We start from the raw sequence: 17776 nt of genomic DNA on the forward strand, positions 1-17776 counted from the left end.
GCCAATAAGGAGGTGGCGTGGCGAGGGCGGCGGCGGTTGTGACGCGCCGGGCCGGCGGGCGGCGGCCAATCCGCGGCGAGCTCGAGGGCGGGCTGTGACGCGAGCGGCGCTCCTCGTGCGGCCGCGGTATAGGAGCGAGCGCCGCGGCGAGCAGGGACAGGCGAGCGCCGCCGCCGCTGCTGCCGCCGCTGGCCGCCGCCCGCTCCCCGCTCCCTCCGCGCCGCCGCCCCGCGTCCGCCCCGCGCGCCGCCAACCGCCGCGCCCGCTCCCGGCCGGCCCGTCAGCGAGCCGGCGAGCCGCCTCCGCGCCCGGCCTCCGTGAGGGGGGCGCCCGGCCGGACCCTGAGCCTCGCTCTCTCGCGCTGCGGCCGCCCGCGCCTCCTCCGCCCTCTGCCCGGCATGAAGACCAAGTTCTGCAACGGAGGCGAGGCGGAGGCCTCGCCGCTCGGGCTGCTGCTGAGCTGCGGCGGCGGCAGCGCGGCCCCGGCGCCCGGCGTGGGGCAGCAGCGCGACGCCGCCAGCGACCGCGAGCCCAAGCAGCTGGGCGGCCCGCCGCCGCCGCTCGCGCTGCCGCCGCCGCCGCCGCCGCCGCTGCCGCTGCCCCCGCCGCCGGCCGACGAGCAGCCCGAACCTCGGACGCGGCGCAGGGCCTATCTGTGGTGCAAGGAGTTCCTGCCCGGTGCCTGGCGGGGCCTTCGCGAGGACCAGTTCCACATCAGTGTCATCAGGTCGGTGGCGGCGCCCCCCCCGGGGGTGGGCGCACGGGGCAGAAGCGGGGAGCCGCTACCCGGTCAGGTGACGCTGGCCGGGCGGGGGCGGGGCCTGCGGACGCTGCCGGGGGCTGAAGACCCCTCTCCCCGAACCGCGTGAAATCCCAGCGGGATGCCGCGGCGCTGGCCCCGCGGTCTCACAGGACCTTCCGGAAGAAGGTCTGTTGAAAAAAAAGAAAAAAAATACCGGTTTCACGGGAAAGCAGGTCTCCTGTAGGCAGAACAATGCCGTTGAATCACAAAGTGCCCGTTTTGTCCAGAAGCTTAAAAAATTTGGCTGGGAAGTCCCTTTGCGGTTTTAGGGCCTTGAATGCGGAGGGGTGTCCTGATTGGCTTTTAAAAAAAGTCACCTGATAAGTTTGCTTCTAGTTCCTCGAGTCCATGGTTTGCTTTTCTCCCCGCTCGGAAAGAGGCGTTTGTTCGTGTCCGAGGGGTGACGTTCGCTCATCCTGGCTAACACTGCTCAGCCGTAGGGGTGTGTGAGCGGTCCGAGCTTAGGGGGTGTGGCTCCAAAAATTACGACCAAGGGAGGAAGGTTCCCCCCTTTTTTCCTCCCCCCCCCTTTTTAAGCTAAAAATATTGAGTCATAAATTTAAAGGACAAAAAAATGTATGTGTGTGTGTGTTCAGACTGAACGGGAAAAGACTCCCTTGATTTCTGTTGCCGTTCTGCCCCCACGAGATAGCTATTGAACGGTTAGTGTCCTTCTGTATGGACCTTGGAAAATGTGTTTCTTTCTCGCAGCTTTTCTTTTAACTGGTTGACCAGGTTGAGTGTCATATCTAGAAACTGGCTGTCTGCCACCGATAATCCCCAAATCCAACTGTAGTCATTTGATTGCTTTTCCGTGCCTAGTCTTTTCAAGCAGAGCTGCAAATGCAGCAGAATAACTGAGGTTCACTTCCTTGTTGTCCTCTGGCCTCTCTTATAGATTTGCTTTTGAGCAGTGAGAGGCAAAAGATAGGAATCAAAAACAGGGGTTTTAGATAATCTCACAATTGCCTAACGAGTTTTTTTTTTTTTTTTCCATGAATCTCTCCAAAACTATCACATCTAGTTAGCCCTGAAGATCCTCAGTGAAAAGGGTGATAGGGCTCATCCTAGGCCGTGTCATCAGTCTGTAAAATGAAAAACCTAGAGGGGCTGGAGGTCAGTGGCTGTTTGCTGAACTAGGAGGTCTCTGGTACCCCCCTCCTGCTCCGGTGCTCTTGCCTGTTGCCTGTGAAGATGTTTGGACACCCCCGGATTCAACCTTAAGACATTTTTTTGTGGCACCTTTTGGGGAAGTGTCAGTGGTCAGTTAAACCTTTGTGTTTTGCTCAAAACTCATATGAGCGTTGAGGATGTGTTTTGTTTCTTTTCTCCAAGAATTCATAGTCTTAGAAATGGTCTTGGAAGCTTTCCTTTGGTTTGGAGGACCTTTTCAAACAATGTATGGTATACACTGCCCCTTCTGTTTTCTGGAATAGAATGTGGTTATGGAGTCCATTTAATAGGGAGAAAAGAGGTGATTTAGGACATGGGAAGGGGGTGATGCTTAGCTTTTAAAAAGCAAAAGAGGCAGTTCAGAGTGGGGAATGGGGGTTTCTCTTGGTTGAAATCTAGTGAGTTGCCTTTCCTGTGACTCCGACTATTAGGTGTTACTGACACTTCACCATCTTTCAGCTTTTGGCTGAGTGCTGATCCATCCCCAGCGGTTTGTCAGACCTCACCACCTCAACTCAGTCCATCTACTCTGTCCACATTTCACCCTTTTACTCCTTCCCACCCTGGAATATGCTCTTGCTGCTTTCTGTCTTTGAGTTGGTAACAGTAGCTGGCCAGAGTCCCAGGACCACTGCCACCTTTGCCCTCCCCCAGAAGCCCCGCCTCTGCCTACAGTGGCAGCTGAGACCCGGTGAGCTGCTTTTGCATCCACACCTACTGTCTATTCCCTGTGCTGTTTCTGAGGCCAGGAGTCCAGGTCCGCATCCTTGCTTAGACACCGTAACAGGAGGCGCCGGTGGATGTCCTTGCACTTTGGGTTCCCTCCTCTAAATCGTTCTTTGTCCTGTTGCCCGGTATTCTCAAATAGTGTTACTCTTTGTTTTAAAGTTTACGTGGCTTCCTGTAGCTGGAGAATAAAATCCGGACTTATTTGCCTGCTTTAAACGTTGGGCCCGACCTCCCTTTCTAGAGTGGTTCCTTTTTGTTGCTGTTGTTTAAAAATCGCTCGCCCCCCCGCCTCCCCCCCCCCCCCCCCCGCCGCCCACCAACAGTGAGGAGCAGTGGGCTCCTTATACTGGACCCTGTATTTCCTGAATGAGCTTTGTGCTTTTAATCTCTAGGCCTTTCTTTGCTCTTATACTCTGCTTGGCAGCCTGGTATCTGCTTTTTAAACTTCCTCCTTCAAGATCTAGCTTAGAGAGAAACAGAATTAATTTCTTCTTTATTCATGTCTTTTCCATAGCACTTCATATACATAGACACCTTCACAACAACAACACCTACCACATTTGTGTGTTTATTCTTTGCCTCTTCTGTTAGATTGAATTCCTAGAGGGTATTTCCTGTTCATCTCGGATCTCCAGCAGTGGAATAGTGCCCGACTTGTGGTAGGCACTAGATTTTAGCTTAAATTGACCTCTTCCCTGTCCTCTTGCTGTGATGACAGGGGTCTTTCTAACCAGACTATTGTTTGCCTGAGTCCCTCTAGCTAGGAGTGGTAGAGGGAAAGATAAGAATTATTGTAACATTGAGGCGCCTGGGTGACTCCTCGGTTAAGCACCCAGCTCTTGATTTTGGCTCAGGTCATGATCTCAGGGTCGTGAGAATGAGCCCCGCATGGGGCTCTGCGCTGGGTGTGGACTCTGCTTAAGATGCCCCCTCCCTGCCACACTCACTGTCTCAAAAAAAAAAAAAAACAAAACTGTCCATGCCCAGCAGTCACAGCTGATCACTAGCTTCTGTCCAGGCCCATCAAATCAAGGATTTATTATTATCATTCTTGTTGCTGATTGGTAAAAGTCACAATCCGTTGTGAAATGAAATTGCAAATCTTTGCAAGATTTCATGAAGTCTGATGGAAGAAATGTTTGAGAGCTGTTAAAGTTTCACACATATCTGTTGATACATTACAATCCACAGACCCACTAACAGTTGAAAATTGATGGGGAAGGTGATACCCTGAGCTCTCCCAAGTAGAATCATTTAGGTATCAAAAAACCAAGAGAAGTCATTGAAAAGACTGGCCAAGTCCTTAAATATACTTGCACAATGATGCAATAAAAGTCAAATAGGGAGTGAGTTGTGGTTTATGGTGTCATCATTAAGTTTTTTGTTAGAATTATGCCAAAATTCCCTACTTAATTTCCTTTCTATGTACACAGTTGCATTTATAACCTAAATTATGTTATATATAATTTCTAGTTTCATTTTTTAAGATAAAGTTTCATTTACATTTTGTTTTTACTATTTACTGTGAAAATTTGGCCCCTTAAGTGGCCTTACTTTTTTATTTTGTTTATTTATTTGAGAGAGAGAGAAAGAGATAGAGCACAAGCAGGGGCAGAGGGAAAAGCAAGCTCCCCGTTGAGCAGGGAGCCCGATGTGGGGCTTGATCCCAGGACTCTGGGATCATGACCTGAGCTGAAGGCAGACGCTTGACTGACTGAGCCACCCAGGCGCCCCCCCCTTTTTTTTTAAAGATTTTATTCATTTATTTGAGAGAGAGAATGAGAGATAGCACGGGAGGGAAGAGGGTCAGAGGGAGAAGCAGACCCCCTGCTGAGCAGGGAGCCGGATGCGGGACTCGATCCCGGGACTCCAGGATCATGACCCGAGCCGAAGGCAGTCAGTCGCCCAACCTACTGAGCCACCCAGGCGCGCCCTCCCTCCCCCCCTTTTTAAGATTTTATTTATTTATTTGAGAGAGGGAGTGAGAGCACTAATGGTGGGGAGGGGCAGAGGGAGAGGGAGAAGCAGGCTCCCCGCTGAGCAGGGAGCCCAGTGAACACAGGGCTTGATCCCAGAATCCTGGGATCATGACCTGAGCTGAAGGCAGACGCTTAACTGACTGAGCCACCCAGGCGCCCCAAGTGACCTTACTTTTTTTTTTTTTAAATTAATAGGGCATTAATGCCCCTCCCCACCATTAGTGCTCTCACTCCCTCTCTCAAATAAATAAATAAAATCTTAAAAAAGAGGGGAGGGGCGCCTGGGAGGCTTCTCCCTCTCCCTCTGCCTGCCGCTCCCCCTGCTTGTGCTCTCTCTCTCTCTCTCTCTGTCAAATAAACAAATAAAAATCTTAAAAATAATAAACTTGGGGCACCTGGCTGGCTCAGTCGGTGGAGCATGTGACTCTTGATCTCAGGGTCTTGAGTTCGAGCTCCACGTTAGTCATAGAGCTTACTTAGAAAAAATTAATAAACTTAATTTGTTTAGAGCAGTTTTAGTTTCACAGCCAAATTGAGCAGAAAGTACAGAGAGTTCCCATATACCCCATCCCCCCCAACACACACCAGAGTGGTACATTGGTGAACCTACACTAACATCATTATCACTCAAAGTCCCTAATTTACACTAAGGTTCACTCTCAGTGTTGTACATTCGGTGGGTTTGGACAAATGTATGTCATGTATCTACTATTGTAGCATCCTGCAGAGTAGCTTCACTGCCCTAAAGGTCCTCTGCCTCTCTCTTTTCCCAACCCCTTTTCTCAAATGTCCTATGATTGGAAGCATAAAGTACATAGTCTTTTCAGATTGGCGTCTTTCCTTAACAGTATGCATTTAAGTCTCCTTCATATCTTTTCACGGCTTACCATATCATAATCGTATATTTCATTTTAGTACTGAATAATATTTCATTGTTCAGATGGACCACGGTTTATCCAATTACCTACTGAAGGACATCTTGGTTGCTTCCAAGCAGTTATGAATAAAGCTGCTGTAAATAGCTATGTGCCCCTTTTGGTGTGGATGTAAGTTTTCAACTCTTTGAGTAAATACGAAAGTGTGCAGTTGCTGGATTGTTTGGTAAGAGCATGTTTTGTTCTTCAAGAAACAGTCAGTGTGGGGCGCCTGGGTGGCTCAGTTGGTTAATCGACTGCCTTTGGCTCAGGTCATGATCCTGGAGTCCCAGGATCGAGTCCCGCATCAGGCTCCCTGCTCAGCAGGGAGTCTGCTTCTCCCTCTGACCCTCATGTGCTCGCTCGCTCTCTCTCACTGTCTCTCAAATAAATAAATAAAAATCTTAAAAAAAAAAAAAAAGAAACAGTCAGTGTGTCTGCCAGAGTGGTTGCGCCATCTTGCATTTCTGCCCACAGTGAGAGAGTTCGTGGTGCTCTACACCCTCGCCAGCATTTGGTGCCAGCATTCTAGCTTTTGGCCCCTCTGATAGGTGTGCACTGGTATCTCATTTTAATTTGTAATTCCCTAATGACGTGGAGAATCATTTTATATGCTTACATGCCTTCTGTATATCTTCTTTGGTAAGGTGTGTGTTTAGGTCTTTTGCCCATTGTTTAAATCAAGTTCTGTTTTCTTATTGTTGAGTTTTAAGAATTCTTTGTATGTTTTAGGAGTTCTTTGTATCTTTTGGCTAATAGTCCTTTACCCAGTGTGTCTTTTGCAGATATTTTCTTCCAGTTTGTGGTTGTCGCCTTATCTTCTTGAACAGTGTCTTTGCGGAGAAGTTTTAAATTTTAATGAATTCCAGCTTATCAATCATTTCTTTCATGGATTGTGCCTTTGGTGTTGTATCTAAAATGTAACAGCCATAAGCAAGGTCGTTTAGATGATTTCCTGTTACAGTCTGGTTTGTAGTTTTGCATTTTATATTAGGTCTAGGATCCATTTTATGTTAACTTTTGTGAAGGATGTAAGGTCTGTATCTAGATTTCTTTCTTTTTTAAAAGTAGGCTCCATGCCCAGCGTGAAGCCCAACGCAGGGCTTAAACTCACAACCCTGAGATCAAGACCTGAGCTGCAATCCAAAGTCAGACGCTTAACCGACAGGGCCACCCTGACACCCCTAGATTTCAATTTTTAACTGTGAATGTCTAGTCGTCCGACTCCATTTGTTAAGACTGTCCCTTCCCTATTGAATTGCCCTTGCTCTTTGTCAAGATCAGTGGACTGTATTTATGTGGATCTATTTCTGGGCTCTGCACTCTGTTCCATCGATCTGTTTGCCCATTCTTTTTTTTTAAGATTTTATTTATTTATTTGACAGAGACACAGCGAGAGAGAGCGAGAACACAAGCAGGGGGGAGTGGGAGAGGGAGAAGCAGGCTTCCTGTGGAGCAGGGAGCCCGACGCGGGGCTCGATCCCAGGACCCCAGGATCGTGCCCTGAGCCAAAGGCAGATGCTTAATGACTGAGCCACCCAGGCACCCCCCTTTTTTTTCAAGATTTCATTTATTTATTTGACAGAGAGAGCACAAGCAGGGGGTGTGGCACGGAGAGGGAGAAGCAGGCTCCCTGCCGAGCAGGGCTACCCCGACGTGGGACTTGACTCCAGGACCTCGGCATCATGACCTGAGCCGAAGGCAGTCGCTTAACCAACTAAGCCACCCAGGCGCCCGTGTTTGCCCATTCTTTTTGCCAACGCCACACTGTCCTGATTACTGTAGCTTTGTAGTAAGTCTTGAAGTCACGTAGTGTCAGTCCGCTGACTTTGTTCTTCTCCTTTAATACTGAGTTGGCTATTCTGGGTGTTTTGCCTCTCTGTATAAACTCCAGAGTCAGTTTGTCAATATTGATGAAACAACTTGCTGGGATTTTGATTGGGATTATGTTGGATCTATACATCAAATAGGGAAGAACTAGCATCTTGGCAATATACTGAGTCTTCCTATCCATGGACATGGACTATCTCTCCATTTTATTTAGTTATTCTTTGATATCTTTCATAAGAGTTTTGTATTTTTCCTCCTAGGATCTTGTACATATTTTGTTACATTTATACCTAAATGTTTCATTTTTTGGTTGCTGATGTACATGGTAATGTGTTTTTAATTTTAATTTCTACTTGTTCATTGCTGGCATATGGGAAAGTGAAAGTGATTGACTTTTTTTTTTTTTTTTTAAAGAGAGGGTGGGGAGGGGCAGAGGGAGAGGGAGAGAGAAATGTTAAGCAGACTCCATGCCCAGTGTGGAGCCCAGTGCAGGACTTAATCTCACAACCCAGAGATCATGACCCAAGTCAAACTCAAGAGTCAGACTCAACTGACTGAGCCAAGGTGCCCCAGTGATTGACTTTTATATGTTAACATTTTTTAAAGATTTTTTTTTATTTATTTGAGAGAGAAAGAATGAGAGAGAGAGAGAGAGAGCATGAGAGGGGAGAGTATGAGAGGGGAGAGCTTCAGAGGGAGAAGCAGACTCCCCGCTGAACAGGGAGCCTGATGCGGGACTGGATCCCAGGAGTCCAGAATCATGACCTGAGCCAAAGGCAGTCGCTTAACCATCTGAGCCACCCAGGCGCCCCTATGTGTTAACTTTTTTTTATTTTTTATTTTTATTTTTTTAAAGATTTTATTTATTTGACAGAGAGACACAGTGAGAGAGGGAACACAAGCAGGGGTAGTGGGAGAGGGAGAAGCAGCTTCCCGCAGAGCAGGGAGCCCGATGCAGGGCTCGATCCCAGGACCCTGGGATCATGACCTGAGCAGAAGGCAGACGCTTAATGACTGAGCCACCCAGGTGTCCCTATATGTTAACTTTTATATGACTTTTGTCTCCTGTAACGTTACTATAATTCTTACTGCTTCCAGGATTTTATTCTCAGTCTAGTCTCTTGGCTTGTCCACCTACTGATGCCCATGTTCTCCTTCTGGATTTTTCCCTGCAGCAGACCCCTCCACTATCTCACCGTCCTCTGGCGGAGAATCTTGTCCGGCCCTTGGATAGCCCTTGTCTTTAGCTTTTCATTAGTCTGCTTTGCATCTACAACGAGGTTGTACTCTCCATGTCTTTTATACTTATGTATGTATGTAAGCAGGCTCTACACCCAATGTGGGGCTTGAACTGACAGCCCTGAGATCAAGAGTTGCACGATTGGGGTGTCTGGGTGGCTCAGTTCATTAAGTGTCTGACTCTTGATTTCAGCTCAGGTCATGATCTTGGGGTCATGGTATCAAGCCCCGTATTGGGTTCCGTGCTCAGTGTGGGGTCTGCTTGGGAGTCTCTCCCTCTGGCCCTTCCCTCGTGCACATGCGTGCTCTCTCTCTCTCTAAAGTAAAATGAATAAATAAAATCTTAAAAAAAAAAAAAAAAAGAAGAGTTCACCAAGGTCAAAAGCTCTTCCCTTAACTCTGCTTCCAGGCTTGGGGTTAAGGCACCTGTCCCTGATTGCCACACACCGATGCTGTCATTTCACTGAAGTTGCTCTTTTTTTTTTTTTTCCCCCACCTGAGCCATGGTGGTTTCAAGTTGAGTTTTAGATGGTTAAAAGAAATTCCGCAAAAATCCACTTTTTTCCCCCTCTTATTTCATTTGTACTCCAAATTCAGTGGCTGTTTTGGTATGTCACTGTTCTCTTTTCCATGTATCCAATCCTTGGACTTGTGGATCGTTTTCCTGCTGAGATAGTGGTTATGTTTGAATTTTTTTTCCCCTCGTCATCTGACTTTTAGTAAAAGTGAAATCTGGGGGGAGGGGGGAGTGCAGGCTGTAAGCCTCAGGGAGACTGAGTCCTGTGCGTGCTGGACTTGATGCCATGTAACATGTGGACAGTTTGCAGAGGTGTCAGTGGCTTCTTTGTTTTTCAGCAAAATACAGTTGGCTAGTTGCAGACCAGATAACCTCCCATCTTAATTTAGCAGACAAAAATTTTTGTTAAAGATTTCTCTGGAACAGGCAGGTTCTCGGGTTTATCATTCTCTGAGCATTGAGCTGATGCACCTTAGATGTGGATCCTTTTCCAAATGATTAAAAATATATAGATGTTTTGTTGGGTGAATGGATAAGCAAAATGTTACTTTTTAAAAAAATTTTATTTTATTATGTTATGTTAGTCACCATACAGTACATCATTAGTTTTTGATGTAGTATTCCGTGATTCATTGTTTGTGTATAACACCCAGTGCTCCATGCAATACATGCCCTCCTTAATACCCATCACCGGGCTAACCCATCCTTCCCACCCCCCCTTCCCAAAATGTCACATTTACATGGACTGTTATTTAACCTTAAAAAAGGAGATTCTGACACCTGCTACAGCATGGATGAACCTTGAGGACTAATGCTAAGTGAAATAATTGCAAGTCACAAAAAGACGTAACTGTATGATTCGACCTCTGTGAGATCTCTAGTGCGGTCAGATTCATAGAGACAAAGCAGAGTGGCTGGGGGCTGGGGGAGGGGAGAGTGGAGAGTTAGTGCTTAATGGGCACGGTTTCAGTTTTGCAAGATAAAAAGAGTTCTGGAGATGGATGGTGGTGATGGTTGCAAAAACAGTGTGAATGTACTTAATGCCACTGCACTGTACTCTTAAAAATGGTTAAGATGGTAGGGGCGCCTGGGTGGCTCAGTGGGTTACTGTCTGCCTTCGGCTCAGGTCGTGATCATAGGGTCCAGCATTAGTCTCCCTCCTCAGAGGGGAGTCTGCTTCTCCCTCTGCCTCTTTGCTTGTGCTCTCTCTCACCTCTCTCTGTCCAATAAATAGATAAAATCTTTCAAAAGAAATGGTTAAGATGGTAAATTATATGTTGTGTGTATTTCACCACAATTTAAAAACTGGAAAAAAAAAAAAGGAATGCCTGGCTGGCTTAGTTGGTGGAACATGGGAATCTTGATCTTGGGGTCCTGAGTTTGAGCCCCACATTGGGTGTACAGGTTACTGGATAAAAAAAACTTTAAAAAATGGCTGTTGAAAAATTGGAAAAAAATATATATATACACGTAGATGTTTGACATTAGGAATGTCCTACTTCAAGACTTTGGGCATTCCACTAAATTGTATCACTGTAGCATGGATTTTTCCTGCATAGAATGTTGTGGAATAAAATAGATATTAAATAACCTCTTTGAAACCTGCTAAGTCTGCAAAAAAAGGATGGAAGCCATTTTTAAAACAATTTAAAAATGTGTTATTAAAATAAAAGCTGTATTATACAGTAAACCCTATCTAGCAAAGTAATTGTACTCCAAACTTTAAAAAAAAAAATGTTTTCTGTAGGATGAGTGCTTGAAGACATTGAAGCCGCTCCTGGGTGCAAATGCAGAGACTAGCTCAGAAGCTCTCTCCTGTATGTTTGCTTATAACTTGTAGTTAAAACTTGTTCTTCAGCCAAATCACCAACTGCTTCTTAACCAGAAACCGAGTACTTGAATGTCAGGTTGTGACATTCACTAGTGCCCACTGTGTATGCCAGCTTCCTGAGGCCGATGTGTTCAGGCGGGTCACATCTACTGGACTATTCAGCTTTCTTCCTGGGGCTGAGAAGGTTTTGATGATCTCATCGACTCCGATTTGGCTTCATTTTACACATGGAGTGTATTTACAAGCTATGTGAACTTCTCAGAGCAACCAGAATTGAATGACAGTTTTCGTGGCCAACAGCTGATGGTAGAATTCAGTGTTTTCAGTAAGGTGGGTGGAAAGTCTGCAAGGGTTTGTGAAGTGGCCGTTGTTGCCTCTGTGCGTGCTCTAGAACCTAGAGGACAGCTCGCTCCTGCAGCTTTATGGCTGGAGAAGGGGTGAGGAGTATATGGGCAGCGCTGTGCTGTCCCACCTGACAGGCTGGGCGGTAGGAAGCCAAGGGGTAGCCGGGTAGCTTTTCCAGCTTCGCTCCCTCTCTTTCTGGTTGGGTCCCTTCAAATGACTTGTTATCAACGGGGAGCACTTCTGCCACCTCTGGCCTTCCAGGCGAAGTACACCTGTGCCTTAAATGGTGACTGACCCGCCTCTGAAGTGAGGGCATTCTCTCATTTCCCCCGTAGTGGGGAAATGCCCTTTTTCCTTCTCCCTCCTTGAAAATCTCCACATTCCTCCACATAATGGATAAGAAACATTTGGCTGTTTTAAAGGCTAGATCAGGAAATGTAAGGCTGAAAAGGAGGTCTGGGCATAATAGTCCTGAAAAGTATCCGGAATATTACCTGTTATGTGACTTGCGAGAGGAAATTTGCAGTAAAAGCTCAATTAACTGGGGCCCAACTTACTGAAAATTTTCCTTATTCTTTTTTTTTTCTTAACCACTCCCTTGTCCCTAAAATCAAGTAAAGGTTTAGATTTGTGCTTACCAAACTAGAATACCCATACTCAAGCCACAGTGCAATCTTATAAATCTGCCCAGAAAGCTAATTGTATTAACAGATTCAGAGAGTAGTTTGTGTTTATTAAAACAGAAAACTGGTATATTATGGAGTAGAAGAGAAAACACTGCCTGGATAGGTATATGAAATTTTGAGTTTAGATTTTTGACAAGAGTATTTTATTTGGTAATCTTTAATTATCTTGTAGTTAGGATGATACTTCATAGCTACTTGATGATTAACCAGGAAATTCAATCAAGTGGGCTAACTCCCTCCCTGAGCATTCCTTTTATTTGTGAAGTGATTACAGAAGGCAGTTGGAAAAAAACAAAGGTTATTTTTGTTCATTTTGTTTAAAATTTTTTTTGAGGGGCGACCTCAGGGTCGTGAGATTGAACCCTGCGTCCGGCTCCATGCTCAGTGTGGAGTCTGCTTGAGATTCTCCCTCTACCTCTGCCCCTCCTTGCTTGTGCTCTTTCTTTCTCTCTGAAATAAATAAATCTCGAAAGGAAGAAAGGAAGAGAAAGCAAGCAAGCCAGGCAGACATACATCCTGTCATCGTCCAGGACCAGGTGACATTTGTGTGCATCGAGGGCAGGGGCACATGGAGGGCGCTGAGGATCCTCCAGGTGTCTCTGACCTTTACAGGGAACCCATGTGACTAATGAGAACTGCAGACAGATATGGTGTATGAGTTGCCCTTTGTCCATTTGTGGATTGTGAATAAAGAAGCTTAGGATTCGGTAAGGTGTGTGTATTATCAGTGGGCAGACAATTCATGCCTGAAGTTATGGTCACACTTTGACTACTTTCTCCTGTCCATGTGCTAATTGAAAATGCCATCTCTTCTGAGTTTTCCTGTCTGATTCTCTTCATTTTCCTGCCTTTGCATTTGGCCTGTCGGCTCAGTGGTGGAACTTGGGATGCTGCATTAAAGAGCACTGGGAAGGGGTGCCTGGGTGGCTCAGTCGTTAAGCGTCTGAGCCTTCGGCTCAGGTCATGATCCCCGAGTCCTGGGATTGAGCCCTGTGTCGGACTCCCTGCTCAGTGGGGCGTCTGCTTCTCCCTCTCCCTCTGCCCCTGCTAGTGCTCTCTCTCTTGCTCGTGCTCTCTCTCTCTCTCAAATAAATAAATAAATAAATAAATAAATAAATAAATAAATAAATAAATAAATAAAATCTTAAGGAAATAAGCATTGTGGAAGCCCCTCTGTGCGGAGATGGCTGTAGCTAATAAAGCAGAAGTTTAAGACTTTGAAAAGGCAAGAGAGTATGAGCCAGCATGGAAATGAGTCTATAGGAGGAGGGCAAAGGGCAAGAGAGATGGGTGTTAGAATGTTTCTCTTGATGGCATTTATGATGCCTTGGGTGCCAGGACTGTGGAACCCTGGCAATGAGAGGGTGGGAGGAGAAGAGGAGGCGGTGGGTATTGTGTGTGAGAACCTTCTCTTACTGGCCTCAAACTTGAAGGGAGGAAGGAAAAGTGGCAAAAAGGTATGTGGGAAGGAAAAAAAAGAAGTACATGGTCAGAACCGGAGAAAAGGACCCCTGGTAGCAGAGGTGGGGGGGAAGCGCCGCGTCTAAATGGAGTAAGAAAAGGTGTGCGAAGCTGGGAACTCAGTGCAGCTGTGGAGAGGTTTCCTGAAACTGGGTAACTTTTCTCATTCCAAAGCTCTTAGTAATGTTTCTTTTTCCACATCCTAAAATCAGAGGAGTCTTTTTTGTGGACTTGATGGCTCTTAGGATCTAGCAGCTCCCCTTCCAGGGAGCAGTTGGAAGTGGTTGGGAGCAGATTTTAATCAAATGATGATCGCCATGGATAAGGCACAGAAGTTTATTATTAAGAGGATGGTTTAGCTAAATCAATGAATGTTCAATCTAAAGTTAACTAAGGCAAAGTGGTTATCACTGGTTCAAAAAGAAAAAAGAACAGCTTTATTGAGATACCATAGAGTTCACCCTTTTAGATTCAGTTCAGTGATTTTTAGTATTTTGATAGGGTTCTACAGTAATCACCACTGTCCTTCTAGAACATTTTCATCACCTTGGAAATCAATCCTTTACCATTAGCAGTCTCTCCCCATGCTCCCCTCCTTAGCTCCTGACAACCACTAATACACCTGATATCTTCTGGACATTTCATGTAGAAAGAATCACACAACATGTGTGGACTTTTTTTTTTTTTTAAAGATTTTATTTATTTATTCATGAGAGACAGAGAGAGAGAGAGAGAGGCAGAGGGAGAAGCAGGCTCCCGAGGAGCAGGGAGCCTGACGCGGGACCCGATCCCAGGACCCTGGGATCATGACCTGAGCCGAAGGCAGACGCTTAACCATCTGAGCCACCCAGGCGCCCTATGTGTGGACTTTTATGACCATTTTCTTTCACGGTTTTCAAGGTTTATTCATGTCATAGCACATATGGTACTTTGTTCCTTTTTTTTTTTTTAAGATTTTGTTTATTTGAGAGAGAGAGCACAAGCAGAGGGAGCAGCAGAGGGAGAGGGAGAGGCAGGCTCCCCGCTGAGCAAGGAGCCTGATGCGAGACTCGATCCCAGGATGCTGGGATTATGACCTGAGCCGAAGGCAGCCACTTAACCAGCTGAGCCACCCAGGCGCCCCGGTACTTTGTTCCTTTTTATGGTTGGATAGTATTCCATTGCATGATATACCACGATTTGTTCATCAGTTGATGGACATTTGAGCTTTTCCATTTTTTGGCTAGTATGGACATTAGTGTGCAGTTTTTTGTGAGGACATGTTTTCAGTTCTCTTGGGTATATGTGTAGGAGTGGAATTGCTGGGTCATGTGGTAACTTGATGTTTAACCTTTTGAAGATGTCACAGATCTTTTGAAGCCTCTGTCATAGAGAATCTCCGTGGACCCCAGCAAATATCCCCCATTATGATTGAGAAGATACTGGACAAGGCTGTCATTGCTTTGACCCACTGTGATCTTTATCAGCACTGTGTTTTCCTTGCTACCAATGATCTTGGTTTTATACAGACCCTACATTGCCAGCTGATATTTTTTTAAAGATTTATTTATTTTAGAGGAAGAGAGCGAGAGCGTGTGAGTGGAGAGAGGGGCAGAGGCAGAGGGAGAGGGAGAGAGAGAGAGAATCCTCAAGCAGACTCCCTGCTGAGCCTGGAGCCCTATGTGGGGCTTGATCCCAGGACCCTGAGATCATGACCTGAAGCTGAAATCCAGAGTCAGCTGCTCAACTGACAGCCATCCAGGCGCCCCTTGCCAACTGATTTTTTGAGAAGAGTTCATTATATGCTGTTGATTGTATATTAGATGCCATAAAGTTTTATGTGAAATAAACTCTTTATTAAAAATTAGAAACATTCAGGGGTGCTTAATCGGTTGAGTGTCTGACTTATGGTTTCGGCTCAGGTTGTGATCTCATGGGTCATGAGATTGAGCCACTTGGCGGGGAGTCTGCTTGGGATTCTCTCCCTCTCCCTCTCCCCCCCCCCCCACTCATGAGCACATGTGAGCACTCGTTCTGTCTGTCTCTCTCAAATAAAATCTTTTTAAAATTTTTTAAGTTTTATTTATTTGAGAGGGAGAGTGCAGAGTGAGGGAGAGATCACGAGCGGGGGGGGTGAGGGGCAGAGGGAAAGGGAGAAGCAGGCTCCCCGCTGAGCAGGGAGCCCAATGTGAGGTTCAATCTTAGGACCCCGGATCATGACCTGAGCCGAAGGCAGATGTTTAATTGACTGAGCCACCGAGGCATCCCTAAAATTTTTTTTAAAAATGACATTTATAAAGTAGTAAAGAATAAAAAAAGTAAAATAGCCTTATCAAATTGGAACATTCTGCTAAATTGGCCTCAGATTCCCTTCCTTTGCCCAGAGATAATCACCATTCTCAATTGGTATTAAAATTCTGTTTGTTTCATTCTGAAATAAAATCTTTTATGATCTGTGTATTTGCTTTAAGTGATTTAAGTGCTGAAACAGAGTATTTTTTGCAATAGGTGTACTTGGAATGGAATAGCTGACGTATAAGAATTATAATCTTGTATGTTTTGGGACATTGTGGTTCGTACTTGACCATATGGAACCTGTTGTCTGTTAGGCTTCTATTTGAGGAAGTCCTTGCACCTTAAGAAGGCATGATTGCTGGGGTGCCTGGGTGCCTCAGTCGTTAAGTGTCTGCCTTCGGCTCAGGTCATGAGGTCGTGATCTCGGTGTCCAGGGATCGAGCCCCGCATCGGGCTCCCTGCTCAGCCAGGAGCCTGCTTCTCCCTCTCCCGCTCCCCCTGCTTGTGTTCCCTCTCTAGCTGTCTCTCTCTGTGTCAAATAAATAAATAAATAAATAAATAAATAAATCTTTAACACACACACACAAAAAGGTATGATTGCTACGTCTTGCCATAAGGAACTTTGAAGAGGAAGTAGCGTCAAATACCAGTTCTTAGTGTTATATGGAGTGGTTTTTGTTTTGAAATGATTTTGTGGAATTTCCCAAGGTTCTTTTTAATAATGTTGATCAATGTGTTGCCTACCGTGACACAGTATCTTTGACCTATTTCTGAGTCAACTAAAATTTTAGATTATCTTCTATTTTACATTTTCCAATTTGATCTTCTCGTTGTTTAGTGCAATTTATGACTTTATGAGGAGGGTCATGGATTGACATTTATCAGTTTTGAAGTAACCTATCATGGAGTCACTGATGCATGTCACCAAGAAGTCTTTTTTTTTTTTTTTTAAGATTTTATTTATTTGAGAGGGAGAGAGCACGCATGAGCAGGGGGAGGGGCAAAGGGAGAAGCAGAGTCCCTGCTGAGCGGGGAGCCTGATGTGATGTGGAGCTCATCCCTGAGGTCATGAACTGAGCCAAAGGGAGATGCTTAACCAACTGAGCCACCCGAGGTGCAGCCCCCAAGAAGTCAATTAAATAAAGCTAACTCTTAGCATGTTTTATGATTTATTTTAATAAATGTATTTTTTCTGTATTGATGTACCTATAAATATTTCCAATGCAACAATTTTTTAACTTAAAAATATTTCATGGCCTTTGTTAATAACTTCATGTATATTGTAGACTTAAAAAATTTTAGTTATCTTCACTAGCAATTTGATGTTTTTTATTTATTAATTTTTAAAGATTTATTCATTTTAGGTGGAGAACGTGTGTGCACGAGCTGGGGGAGGGGCAGAGGGGGAGAGCGAGGTTAAGCAGACTCCCTGCTGAGCGGGGAGTCTGACACAGGGCTCCGTCCCACATCCCCAAAACCGCAACCCAAGCTGAAACCAAGAGTCAGATGCCCAACTGACTGACCCACCCGGGTGCCCTGCAGTTGATGTTTTTAAAAATTATATTTTGATCTATCAAGTTTTTGTTAAATAAGTCAGTCAAGAGTATGAGACAGGGGCTCGTGGATGGCTCAGTTGGTTAAATGTCTCATCTTGGTTTTAGCTCAGGTCATGATCTCAGGGTTGTGAAATCAAGCCCTGCGTCCAGCTCCTCACTCAGCGGGGAGTCTGAGATTCCCTCTTCCTCTGCCCCCCCCCCCCGCATTCTCTCTGTCTCTCTCTCAAATACATAAATCTTAAAAAAATAAAAGAATATGAGAGGGGAGTTCTGATACGCTGACAGGCAAGGAGTGAGTGGTGTGGCTTGTTTGTAGGACACTTTGGCAATGGGTAGCAAGAATTTAAAAATATTAGTGCCCTTTGACCCAGAAAAACCAACTGTAACTAAAGAGTCTCATCAGATTGTGCATAAAGGTTGATGTACTGGGTGTCCATACT

The 17776-nt window shown here is 45.6% G+C and overlaps 1 protein-coding gene across 3 annotated transcripts in view; it reads left to right on the plus strand.

The window, feature by feature from the left end:
- Positions 1-308: 308 nt before the first annotated feature.
- CHKA (choline kinase alpha) overlaps positions 309-17776 on the plus strand; it is a 58785-nt gene continuing 41317 nt past the window's right edge. For all 3 annotated transcript variants that reach the window (XM_088017842.1, XM_088017843.1, XM_088017844.1), the window contains exon 1: positions 309-727. In XM_088017842.1, the coding sequence (XP_087873968.1) occupies positions 399-727 (329 nt within the window). In that variant the 5' untranslated portion in view covers positions 309-398. The remainder of the gene's footprint in view (positions 728-17776) is intronic.

This window comes from Eumetopias jubatus, unplaced genomic scaffold, assembly GCF_037043125.1.
Source record: "Eumetopias jubatus isolate StellerSeaLion01/CBP00866 unplaced genomic scaffold, mEumJub1_p1.0 scaffold_13, whole genome shotgun sequence".
Taxonomy (NCBI): Eukaryota; Metazoa; Chordata; class Mammalia; order Carnivora; family Otariidae; genus Eumetopias; species Eumetopias jubatus.